This window comes from Tenrec ecaudatus, chromosome 7 (genome assembly GCF_050624435.1).
Source record: "Tenrec ecaudatus isolate mTenEca1 chromosome 7, mTenEca1.hap1, whole genome shotgun sequence".
Classification (NCBI taxonomy): Eukaryota; Metazoa; Chordata; class Mammalia; order Afrosoricida; family Tenrecidae; genus Tenrec; species Tenrec ecaudatus.
The window spans coordinates 5,357,626-5,378,940 of record NC_134536.1 but is presented as its reverse complement, the minus strand read 5'-3'; the positions used below and the strand labels follow the sequence as shown (position 1 = coordinate 5,378,940).

At 45.4% G+C, this 21,315-nt stretch overlaps 1 protein-coding gene across 1 annotated transcript in view; it reads left to right on the top strand.

Moving 5' to 3' along the window:
- Positions 1-21,315, top strand: part of PACRG (parkin coregulated) — a 555,979-nt gene that overhangs the window by 336,995 nt on the left and 197,669 nt on the right. The window contains exon 4 of the mRNA XM_075553861.1: positions 1,703-1,852. Coding sequence (XP_075409976.1) covers positions 1,703-1,852 — 150 coding nt within the window. The remainder of the gene's footprint in view (positions 1-1,702; positions 1,853-21,315) is intronic.

Sequence of the window (21,315 nt, the reverse complement as noted above, 5' to 3'; positions counted from 1 at the left end):
AACTCAGTTCCAACCCGGAGAGACTTTATGTTCAATGGAAGGAAAACACTGCCCAGTCCTGCACACTCCTCAACATCTTTGTTATGCTTGGGCCCTTTGCTGCAGCCACTGTGTCCGTCCACCACTTCGAGGGCTTCCCTCTTTTCCCCTGACCAAGCTTAGTGTCCTTTTTCCATATACTGACCCCTCCTGACATGTCCAAAATACATGAGATGAAGTCTCACCATTGTGTTTCCGCTGGCTGTCCGTGGTATACCCAATACTCTTTGCCAACACCACAATTCAAATGCATAACAATGTTTTCAGTTTTCCTTCTTCAATTCCCAATGGATATCATTAGAGAATGTTGAGGACTTGATTTCCCAAGTGTATAGCTTGCCTATTGTGGGGGAAAGTTGTCAGACATCAAACCGATGTATGTGATATTAGCAGTTGGTATAAGCACTTTGTGTTCTGAGTGTGAGTCTCATGGGACAGCCACCAATATGACACCTAAGTCATGAAAGTATGCTGGAGGCCATCGTTGTCATGTGCATCATTTGTCACTTCAAAATGACATTGTTCTCAATCTCAGTCAACCTTCTCCGTGAGCAGGTAAGGACATCCTACAAATAAGAACCTCTGATGGTATTTGGAGTCAGTTATCTGTAGAACCATGTTTTATTATTTCTTCTGCCACAGATAATTTGTCCTACTGAAACCATGAACATGAACTTGCAGCCACCTCACAAAGTCAGTGGCAGGTTCTCATGACTGAAGATGTATGCCCAAATTCATCCAGCCCATCTTTGGCATTTGTCACGCACAGCAGACACTGCCTTTGAGAATGGGACACATTCTGGCTTATCAGATCATTAACGGAGTCCCGGTGGCACTGTGGGTTGAACACTGGGCTGCTAACTGCAAGGTCCGTGGTTCAAACCCACCTCAGGAAAATGAGGTTCTCTTCTCCTAGAAACATGTACCATCTCAGAAGCCTCATGCAGGGTCAGTGTGAGTCAGTGGGCCTGATGGCAGTGGGCCATGGATGTCTGCAGCATAGCTTGTCCCTCTGCAGTCAGAATGATCTTTCGAATCCATTGGACTCCTTTAGTCGCCAATCCTAGTTTATGACTGCTGGTTCCTATTCTAGTTTATGACTGCTGGTTCCTTCTAAAGTTCTGGCCATTTTCAAAGTTGTGACTCCTTCCCCATTCCTTTCTTGAGAGTCTACATATTGCCATTCATGTTTGTTTCTTCCAAGAATATCCTCTGTGTTTTCCACCAGCCCTGCAGCATCCACACACTTACAGAATGCCCGGTTTCCTTCCCAAGCAAACATCTGTTTCACGGTCATGGTTTTCAAGGTACCATAGAGTATTTTCAACCTTCATGTTGTCAACGTTAACTGCTGTCGAGCTGGGCGCCCACAACAATTGGGGCACTGACAGATGTTCCTATCAATTTACTCATCTCTCTTCTCCTGTCTGCATTCTGAGGGTTGGTGCAACACCAGTACAGGGTGCCAGGAGAACCAATAACAAGCAAGAGCCTGCTCACAACTCCAGGGTGCAGTGCCTCGGTCGCAGCTCCTATCCCAACGGCCCCTTGGCGATCCCCAGTAAAGGCCAGTTTAACTGAATGTATCCTCCAGATGACTTCTCCTTAACAACGTGGAAACTAATGCCCTTTATTTTCTGCCCATTCCATTTCCTGGGTGCAGATGCTCTGAACCTCCGAAACCGGCAGGTCATCTGTGTCACGCTCAAGGTCCTCCAGCATCTGGTCGTGTCCGCGGAGATGGTGGGAGAAGCGCTGGTGCCTTATTACCGCCAGATCCTGCCCATCCTGAACATCTTCAAGAACATGAACGGTGAGTCGTCCCTGGGCCCAGGTGGCCCCAGACCTGTCTGAAGGGAGGACCCGGGAGGAAAGCGAAGTCAGCAGCGCTTTTAGGATTTATTGTTGCACATCAACCAGGACCCATTTGGTCCTCTGGGAGCATGCCTCCCACCCCGTCTCCTTCGCCTCCCTCGGGAAACAGTAAAATGAACAATTTCATTTATTACTCCCCACACGGCCAGCGTCCTTACTGGGCACAGAAGCACTGAAGCAGTTCTTTAATCTTCCAATAATTAAATTGTAAACTTTTCTAATAGTCTCTTGAGTACATTAGTGAGTTTTCAGTCGACCCCTTCACTTACTGGCCAGCCTGCTTCGTGTGCATCCTGTGGAAACCTCCCTCTGGGTTTTGCCTTCGTTGGCTTCGGGTCATTTTTCAAGCAATGCTGTGACAGGCGAGTTAGAAAGGCACCATGGTTATAGCCACTCATTTCTGGAAAAGAAGAAGAAACATTTGCAGTTGCTGATGGGTGCTCAGTGATGACGGATCGAATATACAGATAGAATATCCATTGGTGTTTTTCTCCCGGATAGTATTCTGTCAGCTTGGGGAAGGATGGATGGGCTCATAGGGGTCTGTTTCGCCGACCAAAGTATTGTAGAGTTTGGGGAGACTTCTTGGCATGCACAGGGTGCTTTCATCTGTTCACTTCAAGAGTGTGGCTTTCCTCACGCGCCTCTCCAAGCGATGTGAATCTAATTTCCTTTTAAAGTTGCTAACTTTGAAGTTGCAGACTTCTCACATGATGATGGAAGTCAACATGTGAAGTTAATTCCTGACAGCCGTGTGAAAATGGGAGTAATTTGGTGGAACACTGCATGAGCACTTTGCAACACAATCTGCTCTCGGTACAATACGGGGACAGGAGCGAGGGCGAAAACAGGACGGTGGGGGTGCGCGGGCGTCCCCCACCAACACAGCCCTAGTCTGGCACCGCCGTTCTTCCTCTTCCTCCAGAATTGGTGGGACGGTTGGGCTGCTGCAGACTGCGACTGCTCAGGAACCCAGGCCATTCTCAGAAGGTCCCCGCTGCCTTTCAGTAACTGGGACCTAGCTATTGTGTAACTCGGTGCGGGTTTGGTAACTGGGAGGTGGGAGCGTAAGAGGCATCGAAGTGCGTGAGCAGCTGTGCAGGTGGGGTCCAGACAAGATGGCTGCGTCTTCAGGAACACAAACGTCGGGATTCAGTCACAGTCTGGTCGCCTACTGAACAGTCCTCCTTCACGGGAAGCGTTTGCTTAAATATTTTCTTTCGTACTTTGGGGTCTTAACTTTTCTACAATGAAGACACGTCTGTCTGTACTTGTCCGTCGTGGAAGCTGCGTGCTGAAACATCATGGTGCCTTGCTTGAGCGGCTCCTAGGAGAGAGCACCCCACGCTGTGCCCTCCTTGTCTGCGCTGGAGGCTCTTGAAAGAAGCTCTAGGCTCCCTCGTGACACCGCGCAGCTCAGCCAACCTGATGGAGATGTCTAGGAATGGAGTTCACGAAGCTATGGGAAATTAGGGACAGCCAATCCCTACCCGGGTCTCAACACTTCAGCGCCATTTCTGGAGGGTGTGGTTCCCAGACGGCCTAGGCTCACCGAAGCCAGTGGTGCGCGCGTTCTTAGCGGTGGTCTTCCAGCGCGGAACGACCCCGGGAACAGAGCAGACCCCCGCCTGACCCTGCGCACCCTCACAGCCGCTCCTGCTGGAGCGCCTTGTGGTCCGCACTGGCTGGCTGCTCACGCGCTTCCTGGGTGTTGTTTTGTTTTGTTTTTGCTTGTCTGCTACTTGATCCAGCGTGATGTCCTTTCCAAGGACCCGGCCGTCCTAATGACATATTCAAAGTCCGTGCACTGAAATCCCACCATCCTCATGCCTGAGAAGTATTCTGTCTGAACTTCTTCCCGGACAGAGAGGTTTGTTGTTCTTCGGGCAGTTCATGACATAGTCCGGGTTCTTCCCCAGCACCGGAATTCAAAGATAAATATTTTTTAGTGTCCCTATTACTTTTCTTATATGCTGGACTATATATATATATATATATATATATATATATATATATATATATATATATATATATATATATACTGTTTACCTGTATTATTATATGTACTGTTTACATATATACCATATATATGTACCATTTTAATTTAACAAACTTATTGGCATATAATTCATATCATTCTATAACAAAAAATATTGCAAAGAGCCTTGCAAACATCACCACAAATCAATGTTGCAACACATTCTTCTCCTTGGTGCTCAGTGTTATTAGCTCTCCATTTCCCCCAGTCTCCTCTGCCATAGCCCCAAGAAGCTATTAGCCCAGTTACTTTTCTCTAAACTTACCTATTCTAGATTTTATATAAAGAAAAATGTCCAAAAACAAAAAAATCAGCTATGACAAAAAAAAACCCAGAAAAACCTGTATGTACTATTTATGCTCACTCTTTATATATACTGTATATGTGATAGATATATTACATCCCACTCTCATACATTGTTGCTGTTACCACTTGACTGTGGCCCGAGTTGTGTGTTTTTCTCCTGTGTGTTGCGAAAACACACCACTAGCCTGTGCCTGAGTCTTTAGTAGACGGTAGGTAACACGCTCTTGACTGACGCTTTGGTTGGCACAACAGAACTGAGGCCGCGAATCTCAGGCTCATTTGGGATCTGTAGATGAGAGAAAGCAGTGGTATTGTCACGAGTGTGGGACTCCCCTTCATTGTCTAGAAAAGCGCTAAGAAAGAGTTAGTAGTGCTGGGTAGAGATGGATGAAGCAAAGCAAGCACTTTCTGCAATGTTCTCCTTAGGTTTTCTTTCCTTAGCTATTTAACTCAGAGAATCCCCACATGCCCGTCAAAATGCATGGTGGACTTTAGGGACAGAATCACTATTTATATTTTCGCTCTGTGAGGAGTTCATAGTTTATACTCCAGCCCTTAGTGGGTCTCAAGCATCTCTAAGTCTTTTGGAATGTGTCTAAATGCGAGCACCAGGAATTCTACACTCCAATTATTTTTCCTACTTAATATCCTTCTGACATCTGAGGGGGAAGATATTAGTTTCAGCTTCATTTTCTACTTATCTCACAAACCTGTCACTTCACAGCCAAGATGAAGTTTCCTCATTTCCAGAGAGACCGTTTTCCAAAATTGGAGGCTTCTAGTGATGAAAACTTAAAGCTGGTCTTCAGAGTGGCTGTGTACCACAGATGTAATTCCTCCAGAAGAGGCTTATCACTGGATTTCCAGCCACGACACTGCTTTTGCTATAAAAAATAACATAGCGTTAATAACATTTTACTAAACACTGTTTTAAGAGTAAAGATTTTATCCATACTCACAGAACCATATATACTTATTTTATTCAAGCATACTTCTTCATTAACATATATCAAGGGACTTCAGAAAGTGTGTGGAAAATGGTATTAAAAGATAATGGAATTTTCCACAAACCTTTGAATCCCCCTCGTATATTTGCTTATAATTGAAATGATGCTTGAAATGTATAGCATGTAGCAGTAAGAGGGGTGGGAAGCCACTCTCAATTTTAGCATATTTGAGAAGTGTTTCACCTATTTCTCTTTTTCTTCTCCTCCTTGCCTGTCTGTTGTTTTTTTCCCTGTAAACCAATATCTTGCTAAATTCAGATTCAGACTGATTTACTTCAAGCCCCACTGTGAAATCCTTTTTTAGAATGAGATCAGATGTAAAGGGCAGAGAGAAAGGGTGAATGAGAGACTATTCTTTCAAGTAGAAAGAAGCCGGTCCTCCCCACTCAGTGTTTGCTCACATCCCAAGATTGACCTTGATAGTCTTGTTTGTTGGCTTGCATTGTCTGTCCTGGCATATACATAACTGTATGTCAAAGGAACTCTCTCTGAAGTGCGCCATGAGGACTAGGAAATCACCCTTAGGGAGAACCCCAGCCTGCTTCCCCAAGGAAAGTGGAGTGGGGGCAGGGAGGAGTCCAGGGTCCTGACAGCTCCTACTTCTGTCCCCAGACCCTCTCTCAGGTCTCACATGGCCATCATGCTTCTAAGGGGTAGAGGAACTTTCTGTTTTATTTATTTTTCATATTATTTATGAACATGATGTTTTCATGATTTAATTAGGTTATAGCTAGTTTTGTTTTCAGAGAACTAAATAAATCCAAGTTGTGAGTTGTATCGTGTCATGAAGAAGCACATAGAGGCCAGAAGACACTCTGGCGAGATTCCTGGCCCTGCCACTGACTATGGGGCTGTAGACAAATGACCGGCTTCTCGGCACTCAAAATGTACATCTTTAGAAAATGTTTGTAGCAGGGCCTGCTTTGTGGGATTGTCGGGCCAATGGTGATACTGCGTGTCTAGCCCCCTAGTGGGCGACCTGGTCCTCACGAGGGGCTGTGGTAGATAATCATTATAATTGTACAGAATCATTGTTGTGCCAGTGAATCGGTTCCGCCTCACAGCGCCTCTGAGCAGCAGAATGAAACCCTGACTGGTCTTGTGCCATCTTCAAAAGCCACTGCTGTGTTTGAGCCCCTTGTTGCCGCCGCCGTGCCAGTCCATCTCCTGGATCGTCTTTATCAAGCATGATGTCCTTCTTCAGGGACCGGCCTCTCCTGGTAACGTGTCCGACGTACATGAGACAAGGTCTCTCCATTCACCTTTCTAAGGAACACCTTCTTTAGAGACAGATGTGTTCTTTCTTCTGGCAATCTCTGCTATGTGTATTGTTTTTTTCACATAAAACCACAATTCAAAGGCATCAACCCTTCTCTCGTCTTCCTTACTTGTCCAACGTTCACTTGCCTGTAAGTGGTGGAAAATACCATGACTTGAACCAGGCTTGTCTTTGGTCTTGGCTTTTTTAACCCTAAAAGAGATTTTTGCCCCACATTTGGCTGGGGCAGTGCACCCCTGCCTTTCCTGACTGCAGCTTCTGTGGGGGCTGGTTGTGCACCCAAGGAAAATGGAATCCTTGGCAGCTTTGATCTTTTTTCTTTTTGTCACGACGTCATTGATTGGTCCTGTCGTGAAGATTTTGCTCTCTTTAGGCGGAAGTGTGCTATACACTCCAGCCTATTGTCTCTGATCTTCATTAGTGAGGCCTCCAGGTCTTGCTCACTTTCAGCAGGCAAGAAGTCGGTTACAAACCACACACGTTGTTCGCGTCGTCGTTGGACCTCGATGCCACGTTCTTCTTTATGTAGTACACATAAATAATTCAAGCAATGCTCCAAATTATGTAAGGGCAATATCAGTGGGTAAGTACTGAGTGTGACCCGCAAACCTCTCCCCTTTCAGGGCCTCGTCCACTTGCTCTTTCTGTGACCTTGTCAAGGAGGCTCGGCCTCTGGTCTCCCCAGTTACAGCCATGCTGGATGGGTCCCCCAGGGTCGGTCTTGCCTCTGATTGCCAGCTAGGTGGCCTGATAAGTTAAGGACTCTGGGGTTATCCGCAGGACATCTGATCCCGATCCGTTCTTCTCTGATGGAATCATTAATTACAGGGAGAGGACTGAGGTTTAGCGGAAACTCCCTCTTGAAACAGAAGAAATACGGATGGTTATGGGTAAAGAACACCTGGATTGGCACCTCTTCCCACCACCCAAACTCATACCGAAGCACTTTGGCTTATTTCCCTTAATTTTAAACAGCTAACTTTGGATGTTTGGAACATGCTGCCTTTTCAATGACTGCCAGGGGCAGAAAAGAAAGCGTTCCTATAAAATATCCCTGGAATATCTTTACTATACAGCCAGTAGCAGTTCCCTTTTTCCATGTTCTTCCCCAAATGTTTTAAAGGTTACAGAAAATTAAGACAATAGGAAAGTTCAATTTATGGCTCTCTGAGATGAAACTACAAAATTAATGACGCAGTGTATTGCATTGGAGAAGCAGGCGGCAGGAAATGGCATTAAAATATTTACAGCTCAGAGAGGGGCCTTTGCCAGAAGACTCGGGTGATCAAACCACTCTGTGTCCTGAGGCAAGGCTCCCTTTGGTGCCTCCTTCCCCAACTGCACCAGCAGCTCTGGAATGGCCTCCTGCTTTGATAAGGACTTGGCCTGTTGGCCCATGATGCTATGGTTCTTCTACACATGCATGGAAAAGGATTCGCCAAAGGGAATGTATCAGCGACCCAACTCCTGTTCATGTTTGCAGTACCCCATAGGCATAAGTTGCTAAATCTAAAGAGGGGCTGTGTTACCAAGTGGGGTGGGGGTGACATAGGTTATATGCTGTTGTTAACTGGGGGGGAAAGTTTGTTAAAAGGGATATAAACTTTTCCATTCTGATTCAGGTAACATTGAACGGGTAGGTAATGTGACTGCTTTGCATTTGTTTTAGGCCTTCTGTCTTGAGATTTTCAGCATCTTCTAAAACATGGGAACAATTGTGCCATGGTGACAGAGTTTTGAGAACAATAGCTAATGAGAACATTCGCATGCTTAACCCCATTCAAACCCTCTTGGGCATCGCTGCGCGTTCTATGGGGCCTGTTTTCACGCTCCTTTAAAATACTGGTGAACTTTTGAGAGCTGATTGCTTACAAAAGAGAAGCAAAAACCCTTCCATTTTGCTGTCACGTAATTCACTTGTATAAAGGTTATTTCTTTTCAGAGAGCTTTAAATTTAATTTTTGGAATTAAAGTTTATTCCCCAAGGAATTCTGAGTCATGGTGAGTCCATGATTTCTATTTCAGAAATGTACTTCAGTGTTCCCTTGCAATTTGGGGTTTATTGGATTTGGAAGCATTCAATTGCCCTGGATTTATTGGGAAAATCATTTGGAAGTTATATTTGGAACTACCATACATACCCTCAAACACACAAGGAACCTTCAAAAAGTTTATGGGTAAATTAAAAGTATAATGGGGTTTTTGAAGTCCCCTCGTGTGTGTATGCATAGATCAGATACAAGCATCATCAATTTCAATGTATAGTAACCCTATATTATATGGGTAGGGTTTCTGAGGCTGTGCTTATCGTTAATAATGACGCAGCAAAGGGATCGAAATAAATTTTGAGTAGTGGAGAGGGCAGTGAGTTTTTCTTCAATAATGATGCAAACTAATCAATAAAAGATAAAATAAATAAACAAGAAACCTTTCTGTCGCCTCTGCTGAACCCCCCACAGGCCTGAGTCAGGGTCAAGTGCTGATTGCCTGCACCTGTCACCTGCCCTGGTAGTGTGGTGGTTACCCTTCAGGCTGCTAACTGAAAAACCAGCAGTCGAAACCACCAGCTGCTCCACAGGAGAAAAATGGGCCTTTCTACTCCCACAAAGAGCTGCGTCTCGGGTACCCACAAAGACAGTTCTGCCCTGTCCCTGAGGGTCTCTCTGAGTTGTCATCAACTTCTTGAGAGGAGGGTTTGGTTGGTGAGTTTCTTTCTTGGAGTCGCTTGCCAAACCCACCTGAGCAAGTCAAGCAGGCACTCACATCTGAATGGGGGTTGGACCTCCAAGTAGGGATTTACCTGGTGGACCAAACCACTGCCACCATGCCAAATCCCGTTCACAGTGACTCTACGGGACAGAGTAGAGCTGCTGCCTAAGGTTTCTGAGCGCGTACTCCTGTGTGGGAGCAGACAGCCTCGTCTTCTCCATCTGAACAGCCAGTGGTGTGAGCTGCTGACCTTGCAGTTCGTTAGAAGCCCGAGGTTTGACCCGCTCTGCGGGCTCACATCTCTCAGACAAGGCAAGGAAGACATTTCAGAAACGTTTAAAATCAAGCAGTGTGGCCGGCTTTGCTGCAGCTGGACACAGCTCTTGCATCAAAGGCCCTGGCATCAGGCCATCACAACCTCTGTGACCTTGGCAGGTTCACAGCTGCTCGGGGCCTCTATCTCCGTGATTTAAAAAGGAAGTTGTTGTCAAGAGTTGCGAGAACTAATTTAAGGAGACCTTTCCCAGAGCATGTCAACTGTAGGGACTAAAGCAGGAAATTGCCTTGCGATCTTCTGTCTGTCTACCTACCTCAAAGCACTGTGGAGAAAAGCATATATGACTGGTTTCCTGTGGTTTTCCAAATATTGAGTAAAATCTAGTGTAGTTAATGTGACAAATTAGTTAGGTGATGTGTTGGGCTGGGTTCTCTAGAGAAGCAAAAACCATAACTCATAGGTATGGATAGATAGAAAAAATGTATATAAAGAAAACGGGTCACACAGTTGCAGATGGCATCGAGTCCTAGTCCCCCCAAGTCCAAGACAGGTACCAAGAATATTGGTGAGATATTACACTACAGATTTCTCCTGCCCCTTGTAGCTGCAGGGGCCGATAAGCCCAAGATTGGTAGGAAGCTGATAGGTTGATGACCACAGAGGTGAATGTATCCCAGGTCAGCAGGTCAGATGGCAGGTCACTGGAGACTCCCAGGGTAAGCGGGCAGTATGGCAGGCATACACTCAAGTCCAAAGAGCCAAAGGTTGATTTGCCAGATGCAGGATCCGTCCCCAACAAGAAGCAAGCAAACTTTCCACAGTAGGCAAGACCCCTGGGCAAAGCAGGAAGTAGGCCAGACCCCTGAGGAAACCTCCTTTCAGTGAGTAAGGGAGTTACACTCCACCCCCATCATCTTACAGCTGCTTACAACCGCACATCCCATTATGGAATCAATCTCGGTATGTCACATTGTGAGGCCCCCACTGGAAAACCAGCGGGGATCCTGGCTCAGCCAAGTTGACACAGAGCCCAACTATCACAGGTGAGTACAAGCAAAATAAATGTTCGAGAATCAATATCCTTTTAGATGCCAGCAGCCTGAAGTAAAAGGCAAAAATTTGGTTTTTTGGAAGCTAGATCCACCTGCTTTCTGAAATATTCCAACATAGACAAATGTCTGTATCTCAGCTTCCCCTGCCCCAGCCCCAACCTTAGAAAATTGTTTTACCTCTTTCTTTGAACCTGTAACTTTATTTCAGAAGTGGGTTGGGATATGTATTTAACCAAAAGGCATCCTTGAGAGGTTTATCAAGAATTGCCTACCATTTACTGGAGTCTCGGAACCCCACCCTCTTGGCAAGCTAGGAACGTCTTTCAAATCTCAAGTGCCTTTTCTGCCTGCAGCTTCTCTGTGTGAATGTTTCAGAATGTTAGGTCCAAGGTCACACGGGGCATTTGTGGGTCTCACCTGCCTTGGTGATGGCTTTCTCATGCCCTCACCTTACAACTGTACCTGCAGGGAACCGACAGCCAGCAGAATGCCTGATCGCAGATCAATGCCTAACCAGGGCACATCTCGGTAGTCCCGCTGCCAATGGCCAGCTTTGTATTCTAGAATGATTTAATATAGGTAAATGCCATTAGTCATTCAGAAGCCGGGGGGAAAGGCAAATGCTGTAGGGAAATAACCTTAAAATGAGGTTGGGACTGGCTGGCCAAAGGGTTATTCGGAATAGCCCATGGAATCGAATACCGCTGTTTCTTGGTCTCGGGAGCCCACCCTTGTCCCCAACCTTAGGACTCTCTCCAGAACCAAACCCGACTCCCATTCTATCCCATTCTATCAGTAGTCTTCCTCTGGCTTGCAGAGAATGGCTCTCTCATGTATGTGTGCACAAGCCTCTACCGTGTTCTTTAAAGATTGCAGACCCTGTGTCCACCTCCTCTGCTAGGCTGGAGGGCTGAGTGGGAAGGGAGAAAGCTACTGGCTCCACCCAGTCTCATTCCACGGTTTTGCCAAGCCACATTTGAAATGTAGCCCACGTGAGCCCTCTCCACTCCTCTGAGGTTCTCCAAGTGCGATTGACGGACCAAACTTTCTGTTCCCGGCTGGTTCCCAGTCTTTGACCAGGAGCCTCCCTAGGCTTAGCAGGAAACCAGCACTGTGGTAGGGGAGAAGGTTTCCATTAGTTCAGCTCGGGTCTTTGCGATATGCCTGGAGGAAGCTGCCTGGTGTGCTGTAACGCACATGAACGCTCAAGATGGGCCCCAAAGGAACAGGCTCTCGCAGGTACTCGCCCAGGCAGAAAGAGCGCCCCATGATTTATGCAACGGGAAGTATTAGTTGATCTGGGCGAGAAGGTACACCATCGTGTCGGTAGCTTTCAGTTGCCAGAAGCGTCCAGACTCAGTTGATTCATATTCTGTGCTTTTTTCAATCAATATCCTCGCTTCTGAATCATCTTTAATCTGCACCTCGGGAGATGTAAACATGCTGCTAATAGGGAAGGTCTTCTCAATTTCCTTTATAGACCAACCCCCCCTCAAAGGCCAAGATCTCTCCCAGAGGGCCAGACCCCCATGGAATCTCCTTCCCAAATGGGATGGGGGGCGCATGTGTGGAACTGCCCTTAGAGTCAACCTCCCCCCACCATGATCCCTCTCTAGTTCAGCCAACTGCGAATCTGCAGGAGGAATTCCACACTTAGGCTGACGTCCACTTTCTCGATGTATTGTCATCCTTTAAGTTTACATCTTTCACATTGACACAGCGGAATGCATATAGTTCAGCATAAACTTAACCATCAATGAAGGTGAAATTGAAAACTATCCTGGACATATTTCCTAGACAAACTGCAAATAGTATTGACGTTTCCTTGCTTGCCTGCTCTCTGAATTACGCCCTGGTGTATATCCTGAGTTAATGTCCCAGGGAATACAGAGGAAAGTAATGGCGGCCTTCTTGTGGGGACCGAGTTCTTTTAGGAATCTTCCAAGATCAATGTGCTTTTCTGGCCCTTTAATGTAGCAATTCAATCTGAGCTTTGGGTGCGCCTGCTTAAATTCATTTTGCAATGACCCTGTGATGAAAAACAAACAAAAGAATTGGCCTGCCAATTAGTTGTAAGCTTAGATTTTGCACACCTATTCCAACTCTATACCCCACCACACACACACACACACACACACACACAGACTCCACATTTTGCTTCAAATTTTATTTCAGGAGCTTTGGTTTCTCTTTATCATAAATCCGCACAGTAATGAATGAGACAATCTGAGAATTTTTAAAAACCGGAATATAGTGGAGCCACAGCAGCAGGATTGCTAGCTTTCAGGTGCCAGGAGTCGGTTCCAACTCACAGCAAACCCTCCTGCAACAGAAGAAAACACTGCCCAGCGCAGCACCGTCCTCACAATCATTGCTGGTTTTGAACCCATTGTTGGAGCCATTGTGCCAATCCATCCCCTCTGGGATTGCTGCTCAGGAATTCTGGTTCTGCTCGCTTGAACATTTTGCTGGGAATTAGGTGACAGTGTAAAGAGCAGATCATCCGTTGAGATTCAGCAATTTGTAACATTTTGTTTCAACTCATCCATTGCAGTCCCCTTAACGGAGCATCACTTGTTGTACTTCCTCGCAGAGTGACCTCTGCCCGCTCCTCCATCTTGCCAAACCCTCTGTCCTTGGGTCAACGCTGCCCTTGTGATGTGAAGTGGTTGAGGATTCTAACATGGAGCGATTCAGTTCCAGGCCAGAAGGTGACTGAGGGCCATAAATTTTGTGGGAGCTCTAGCTAACTCAGAAGCCTCGTCTGCAAACCAGAGGCTAGAAGAACTAGATGGTGTGCAGCTACCATGACTATCTGCTCTGAAAAGGACTCCTGTAGAGTCTACTGGATAGAGTGTGAGGAAAATATGGAACCTGATTCAAAATCATAAAACGACTCTTTCATATTGGTGGCATAGAGGCTGATGGGCTCTCCTCCTAGTTTAAGGTTTGCTAGATGTCCAAAACCAGATGTCACAGAAGAAATATGACCAGAGTACCCCTTAGCAGCAAGGATGGCCAGGCTCTGTCTTAAATGCTTTGGGCAGATTGTCGGGAGCGACCAGTCCTTGGAGAAGAACATCATACTTGCTAAAGTAAAGGAACAGCAAAAAAGAGGAAGACCTTCAATAAGATGGATTGACACTGTGGCTGCAACAATGGACTCAAACTTAAGAACAATTGTAAAGATGGCACAGAACCATACAGGCGTTCATTCTGTTGTACACAGTTGGCCAGAACCAACTTGATGGCACCTAACAACAACAGACCGTTAGGCAAGTTTGATATAGATGTCTACACATGATGGGATTGGGGGAGTTTGTAGATCTTCTGCAGTCCTGGTTGTTCTGTGGGTTAGACATTAGGTAAAAAACATCAAAGTCAGTAGTTCAAGCCCACCAACTGCTCCACAGTAGAAAGATGTGGCAATCTATTTCAGTAAAGATTTATAGCCTTAAAAGCAGATGGAGAAGTTGAGGATAGGGTCAGCTTGCCAGAGGTCACTTGGCAGAAATGAGGCAAAGCCAAGACTCAAGAAGTAAATCGATCCTGCTGCGCTCAACCTGTGCAGCAGACAGACAGGGGAAACGTCTTCTCCAGGAATGGTCTCCTGGTGATAGTTTTGAATACAGTGAAGTAAATAGAAGTTTCATTGATCCACTTTAGAAGCTATTATATGCTGTCAGATCAAAGGAGCTGCTGCTGATCTTCTCCCCCAATCCATATGCATCATAAAGCAAAAATTGTTTTCATACCATCAATTTCCGTTGCAAAGTAGTGATCGATTACTGGGCTGGGGTGGGGAGGGTTGGTCACCTACTACACTGACAGCAGACACCTAGAAGCAAGTTCATCAAATTATAAACAGCAAACACAAGGTATTAACGTGCCCAGTAACGGAAGTTGACTCTTCCTGCTAGGAAGATGCAACCTCATTTTCTATTTTTTATTTAATTTAAATCATTTTATTGGGGCTCATACAACTCGTAGCACAATCCATACATTCATCCATTGTGGCAAGCACATTTCTTGCCGTCACCATTTTTCAAAACCTTTTCTTTCTACTTGAACCCTTGGTATTAGCCTCTTGTTTTTTCCCTCCCTCCCCCCCTTGATGATTTATAAATTATTATTATTTTTTTCATGTCTTACATTGACTGATGTCTCCCTTCCCCCACTTTTCTGTTGTTTATCACCCAGGGGAAGGGGTTATATATAGATTATTGTGATCTATTCCCGCTTTCTCCCCCCACCTTTCCATTACCCTCCTTATTGTTGTTCCTGAGGGTTATATCTGTCCCGGATTCCCTGTGCTTCCAGCTTTTATTTGTACCCATGTACATGCTCTGATCTGGCCAGATTTGTAGGGTAGAATTGGGATCACGATAGTGGGGGGGAGGGGGGAGAGGAAGCATTAAAGAACTAAAGGAACATTACATGTTTCATCGGTGCTAAACTGCACCCTGACTGGTTCATCTTCCTCCCGTGACCCTTCTGGGGATGTCCAATTGCCTACAGATGGGCTTTGGGTCTCCACTCTGAACTCCCCGTCATTCACAGTGATACAATGTTTTGTTCTTTTATGCCTGATACCCGATCCCTTCGACACCTTGTGATCACACGGGCTGGTGTGCTTCTACCATGTGGGGTTTGTTGCTTCTCAACTAGATGGCCACTTCTTTATCTCAAAGCCTTTAAGACCCCAGACACTATATATTTTAATAGCCAAACACCATCAACTTTCTTCACATTTGCTTATGCACCCACCTTGTCTTCAGCAATTATGTCAGGAAGGTGAGCATCATGGAATGCCAGATTAATAAAACAAAGTATTCTTGCATTGAGGGAGTACTTGAGCAGAGACCCAATATCCATCTGCTACCTTAATGCTTTCTAAACCTATAAATATAGGTACATAGATCTATTTCCCCATTGTCATATATAAATATATTTGCATATGTATATACCTGTATTTAGACCTCTATAAATACCCCTTGCCTCCTAGTTCTTTCCTCTATTTCCTTTTCCTTTCTTCTTGTCCCTCTATCATGCTCAGCCTTCATTTGGGTTTCAGTAATTCTTCTTGGTTACATTGCCCTTGATCAAGCCCTACCATTCCTCCTACAAATTCCTCGTCATCAATTTTAGATTACTTGTTGTTCTCTTGTTCCTGAGTTTGTTAATCCCCACTTCCTTTCCCCCTGCCTCACCTTCTTCCATGGCCCCTTAGAACTGTAGGTTCCATTGTTTTCTTGTCCAGATTGCTTATCCGGACTATCTTATCTAGATAGACCTGCAGAGATAATAATATGCACACACACAAAAACAAGACAGAGCAAAACAAAGCAACAAAAGAAAACAAAACAACCATAACAACAAAACCAACTACCAAAAAAAAAAAAGAAAACCCTATAAATAGATCAAGGTCTATTTGTTGACCTTTATGAGTGTTTTCTGGTCGAGTCTGATGGGGTGCCATGCCTTGGCCCCAAAGTCTAATTTTGGTATTCCCTGGGGACTTCGTTGCTCTGCTCCCTTTGCTGTTCTGTTGCAAGCCGATCGTGTTCCTCCTTGGTTTGTTGGGGCCAGATCGGGCACAATTCCCGAACTGTGTCTCCAGTGTTGTCCCCAGTAGCGCTAGAGTCAGTGAGGGACATTGTGTCTGTTGTGGCTCATAGTGGGGCCAGCCCTATGGTCCTCTCGGTGCATTGACTGCTCTGAGCAGGAATCTCGTTCTCAGGGTTTGGTGGGCCAAGATGGAAGCATACTCATTTTCTCTCTCTCTTTTGTTAAAAAGAATTTGGCGAGGAGTAGGAATGGGATGGGGAGAGGGAGTGGGTTCCAGATACATTCCTTCTCAAAACTCTAAATAAATTCCAAGTCTCTCATGGAATCACCCTGTGGGCCAGGCCTTCCTAAAAGAAAGCCCTTTCCAAGTATAGCTTCCTGGAGAATGTGTTAGAATGTGTCTTGCCATATTTCATGAAGTCTAAGGCGTAATCATGTGTTAAGATGTTTTATCATTTGGTGAGCTGCTGAGAAAGAAGAAAGTGGTGCCACCTCCTAATTCTGAAATGTGAAAAGGTTGAAAATGCATGTCATCAACTTAACGTTCTGCGTTGAGTGTGCTCTAACTTGAAAAGCAAGGCATGGACTCGCTCAAAAATGGAAAGAACGTGAGCATGAGTGACACAGCCACCAAGGCCCATCAGGCTGCCCAGTCCTCACGGTGCCATGCGAAGATCAGCTCACAGACCAGGATAGTCGACTCAGAAAACTTCAGTGCTGAGCCAAGGCAGTCACACAGCCTTGCATTCTCAAACCTAAATTAGTGTGATCCAGCAAGTATTTTTTCATTTTCGAACAGGATTCACATCGCTTCTTTGTCTAGTAATGACTAGGGCTGGGGCCAGTATACTCACCCACCCTTGACCGTGGGCCAAGGGGACTAGTCCCCCAACTGTTGGCGTTGCGTTGCTTCTCACTCAGAGGGAAGAATAGAACTTGCCTGAGGGTTTTCCAAAGCATCACAGAAGCAAGCGGCCACCTCTTTCTCCTGTGAGTTCAAGCCACTCGCTGATCTTTCGTAGCCACTGTGCTGTCAGAGCTCCTAAGTGATAAAGAAGGAAGACACACACAGATCAAAAACGCTCCAAGTGGGGCTCTCATGGGCGTGATCTTTGGGTGGGAGTTAGGGAGGGCTTGTTTCCCAGGCAAACAGCGGATGGGTTCAAGCCTCCAGCCTGCCATCAGTAGCCTAGCTTCAAACTGTTTTCACCACCCAGGGAGTCCTGAAGAAAGAAACTCCTGTGTATACGCTGTACATTACCAAACTAGCAGAGGTCGACACTGCAGCTAAACAAGGTCACTGGGACCCGCATGTTGTGAGTGTTCACGTAAACAAATAAACAAACACATGGAGCCCTTCTGCCAAGTCAGACTCGGAATGCCCCCAGAGGACAGAGTGGGATGGCTCCTGACCTGTGTTAAAATAAAGAAATGAGTTGGGTTGCCTTAATAGATGCAGAAATAAGTGGCCCCCATTTCTCTTCAATGTTCTGTACAAAACACAAACAGCCAGGATCTTAGGACCTCCGACCGCCTGCTGAGAGCTTCGGCTTTAACCAAACTAACTAGTTTGTGCACGTGCTCACGCGTCTGTGTGTGTGTCTTTTTTGAAATTAACTATTCCCTTAAATGAAGAATTTTGAATTGGAAGTGTAGAGTTATAACTCTACACTGAAAATAGAACAAAATAATGAGATCCTTATAAGAAAATTAGGAAAAAAGAATGGAAGAGGGATGAGGAAAGCTTAACTGTGTTAATTAAAATAGCCCCAGTTGCTGTAGAGCCATGTCTGGGTCGTGGTCGCCCCGTGGGTCTCTGCATAGGATTGTGCTCCAGAAAGTTTTCACTGGCTTTTGGGGGGTGGGGGGTCTCGATCAGGGGATTAGATTGTCATCACCTTTCTTCAGCAGCACCTCTGGATGGTCTCAAACTCTCAACCTTTCAATTTGGACCACTCCAATTACAATGACCAGACCCCAAACCAAAGGCACTGCTATCAGGTCAGTTCACACTCATAGCAAGTCATGATAGACAAAGTTAGATGACTCAGCGTCTGCAGGACAGAGTAGATACACAGTCGTTGCTGAGCTTGATACACAACTGAACTGGTAATGAGGAAAAATTCATTTCTGATGATTTGGACTTCTTGCGAGGGGCAAGTAAGGGCCCCTGGTGTGTTATGAGATGGGCCGCCAACCGGAAGGCCAGCAGTTTGAAACCACCCACAGCAATTCCAAACAAGCTGAACAGCCTCGGAAACACATGGGACAGTTCTGCTCTGTCCTTAAAGGTCATCACTAGGGGTCAGAGTCAACTTGATATCACTGAGTGGGTTTGGTCAGTAGTTTGGGGTGACTACCTCAGTGTCTCTACTAGGCTGGAGAGTTTGTGGAGGCACTGAGTTCACATGAGTTGGAAAGGAGCAACTCAGAAAAGGAGGTAAAAATGGTTGTACAATTTGGAGAGTGTGAACAACGTGTATGTCAAAATTATTGAGCTGGCAACTGTACTGCTGCGTAGATCCTCAACCACAACCAAGTGAATACTTTTATTTTTTTCATAATCCAATAGGTCATCATTTCTGATGAATTTGGGATTTCTTTGGTGGCTAGTCTGGAATCTACTTTAGTGTTTACTGGGGCATGGACCAAGGTCGGAGTGTGAAGAGAGCTGAGATACCAACTTCCATGTGGTGGTTTGGTTGAATTAATTTTTTTTAATTTAAAAACTGAAGGAAGCTTTAACCCTGAGCAGTGTTTTCATTTGAAAACACGATTCTTTATGAAAAGACCACTTGGTTTAGGCGGAGTGGTTGGCAATTGCTTTGGCATGCCTAAGCCATAAGCCCTGCTGCCAACACACACTCCTTTCAAATCAAATCCTAATCGCTCTTTAGACCAAGAAGACGAACTCACTGTCAGCCAGTCCATTTGGACTCACAAAGAAGAGCTTTTCTACTCCCGTAAACACTCGTGGTCTCGGGAACCCACAGCAGCAGTCCTACCCTGTCCTTGAGGGCCTCCATGAGAATAGCAATATCGAATATTGAACTTTGTTCTTGCCATTTATTCTCCTGTTATTCTGCCAAACCAGTATTTTGAGTTAATCACAGTGTGGATTATATGGATCAACATGTTCTCCTCATCTTGATAGCCTCTCATGGACCAAGTGCCCCATTCTGTCTGCAGAGCAAACTGAAAAGATGGTGTTTCTCTGCTATTATCAGCTCATTATCAAGAACAGCTCTGATGGCCTTATTTCTGAAAAATGCTCTACTTTTCCTTAGAATTTCCTATCCTCTTTTACAAGAAATCCATTGCGCTATTAAATTCCTCTTAGTTTCCTGTAGCTTAAGAATAAGAGATAACCCAGTCCAAAGGAAACCTTCCAGGAGAATGCCCACTCTGTCTAGAGAAGGCTTCGCTATTGCTAAAGCTAAGTTTCCCCAAGTAAACTGTTTCCACGGCAAAGGCATACTCTGTCACGTTTACCTGTTAGAGGACCATCTGACAATGCAAACACTGCCATTAGAAAAGCTGGTGAGATACAATCTAACACATTTGAAGAAGTAACACCGGGATTGGTGTCGGAAGATAAACTATAATTACTGTTTAATTTCTTGGTTGAAAATCTTTGGCATGTATAAAACTGACTCTGAAATTATGCAATTAATATTATTAGCACTTAGAAATTCCTTTTGAAGCTCCAATGACTTCATCTATGTGAGTCAAAAATTACTCAACAGAGAAAAAAAGTTTAGGAAGCGGGGGTCCTGGTGGCACTGTGAGTGAAGCACTGGGCTGTTCACCAAAAGATCAGCAGTTCGAGCATACCAGCCATTGCATGGGGGAAAGATGCAAAAGCCTGCTTCCATAAAGAGCCACAGCTTCGAAAATTCTATAGAGTAATTTTACTCTTTCCTATTGGGTCGCTATGAGTCAGAGTTGACTCCACAGCAGTGGGTTTGGGTTTTTAATATACTCGTTGTGGTTGTTCGGTGCTGTCGGATCAGTTTTGACCCATAGCCACCCTAAGTACAGCAGAAAGAAACACTGACTGGTCCTGCGCCATCTTCACAATTGGTCCTTTGTTTGAGTCCATTGTTGCAGCCACTGTGTCCATCCAGCTCACTGAGGGTCCTTTCACTAACCTTCTACTTCACCAAATATGGTGTCTTTCTCTAGCAACTGACCCCTCCTGAGGACATGGGTCTGAGACAAAGTCTTGCCCCCTTCACATCTAAGGAGCATCCTGCCTGTTCTAAGGAGCATCCTGCCTGTTCGTCCAGGACAGCTTTGTGCGTTCTTCTGATATATGTACTGTTGACGGTATACTTAATATTCTTGACCAACATCATATGGCAAAGGCATCAATGTTCCTGTGGTCCTTTTATTACTATTTCTAGATCCTAAAGTACATGTTTGTTGTGACCATTAGGTGCCATTGAGCCAGTGCTGGCTCACAGGGACTCTGAGCAACAGAGTAAGACACTTGCCTGGGCCCCGGCACCCTCATCATCCGCGTTCTTCACCAGCACTCTAGTGGTCAGGGATTTCGTCCTCCTTGGATCCTCAGTGAACATCAGTGGAAACAGCAGTCCTGAAACCCAATGATGGACTGCATTGAGCGTAATTTCTGCAAAGGACCAATGAATAAGGATGACTGGGGACTGGGGTGTTTGAATTACGGTGATGGTCAAGAATATGTGAAGCACTATCGACGGCCGAAAGAACAAACAAATCTGTCTTGGGAGAAGTACAGCCAGAATGCCCCTTAGAAGTGATGATAGCAAAACTTTGTGTCACAGACTCTGGACGTGTTTAGACATGTTATAGAGAGAGACTAGTTCTTAGTGAAGGTTCTTGTGCTTGTAAAGTAGAGGGACAGTCGGGGGAGAAGAAGACTCTCAATGAGATGGACTGACATTGGCTGCAACAAGGGGCTTAAACGTAAGGTCCACTGTGAGGATGATGCAGGACTGGGCAAAGGATTGAGCACTTTCATGAATTAGCTCATGACATCTTCATAAGTCCAGGGGAAGGGAGTGTCCTTAATTCAAGTCAACGGAAGAGGAGAGGTTAAGTAATTTGCACGCTGTTGGTCAATCAGCAGAAGGACGCTGATGTCACAATTCAGAGGTGAAGAGGAGCAAAAGTGTTAACTC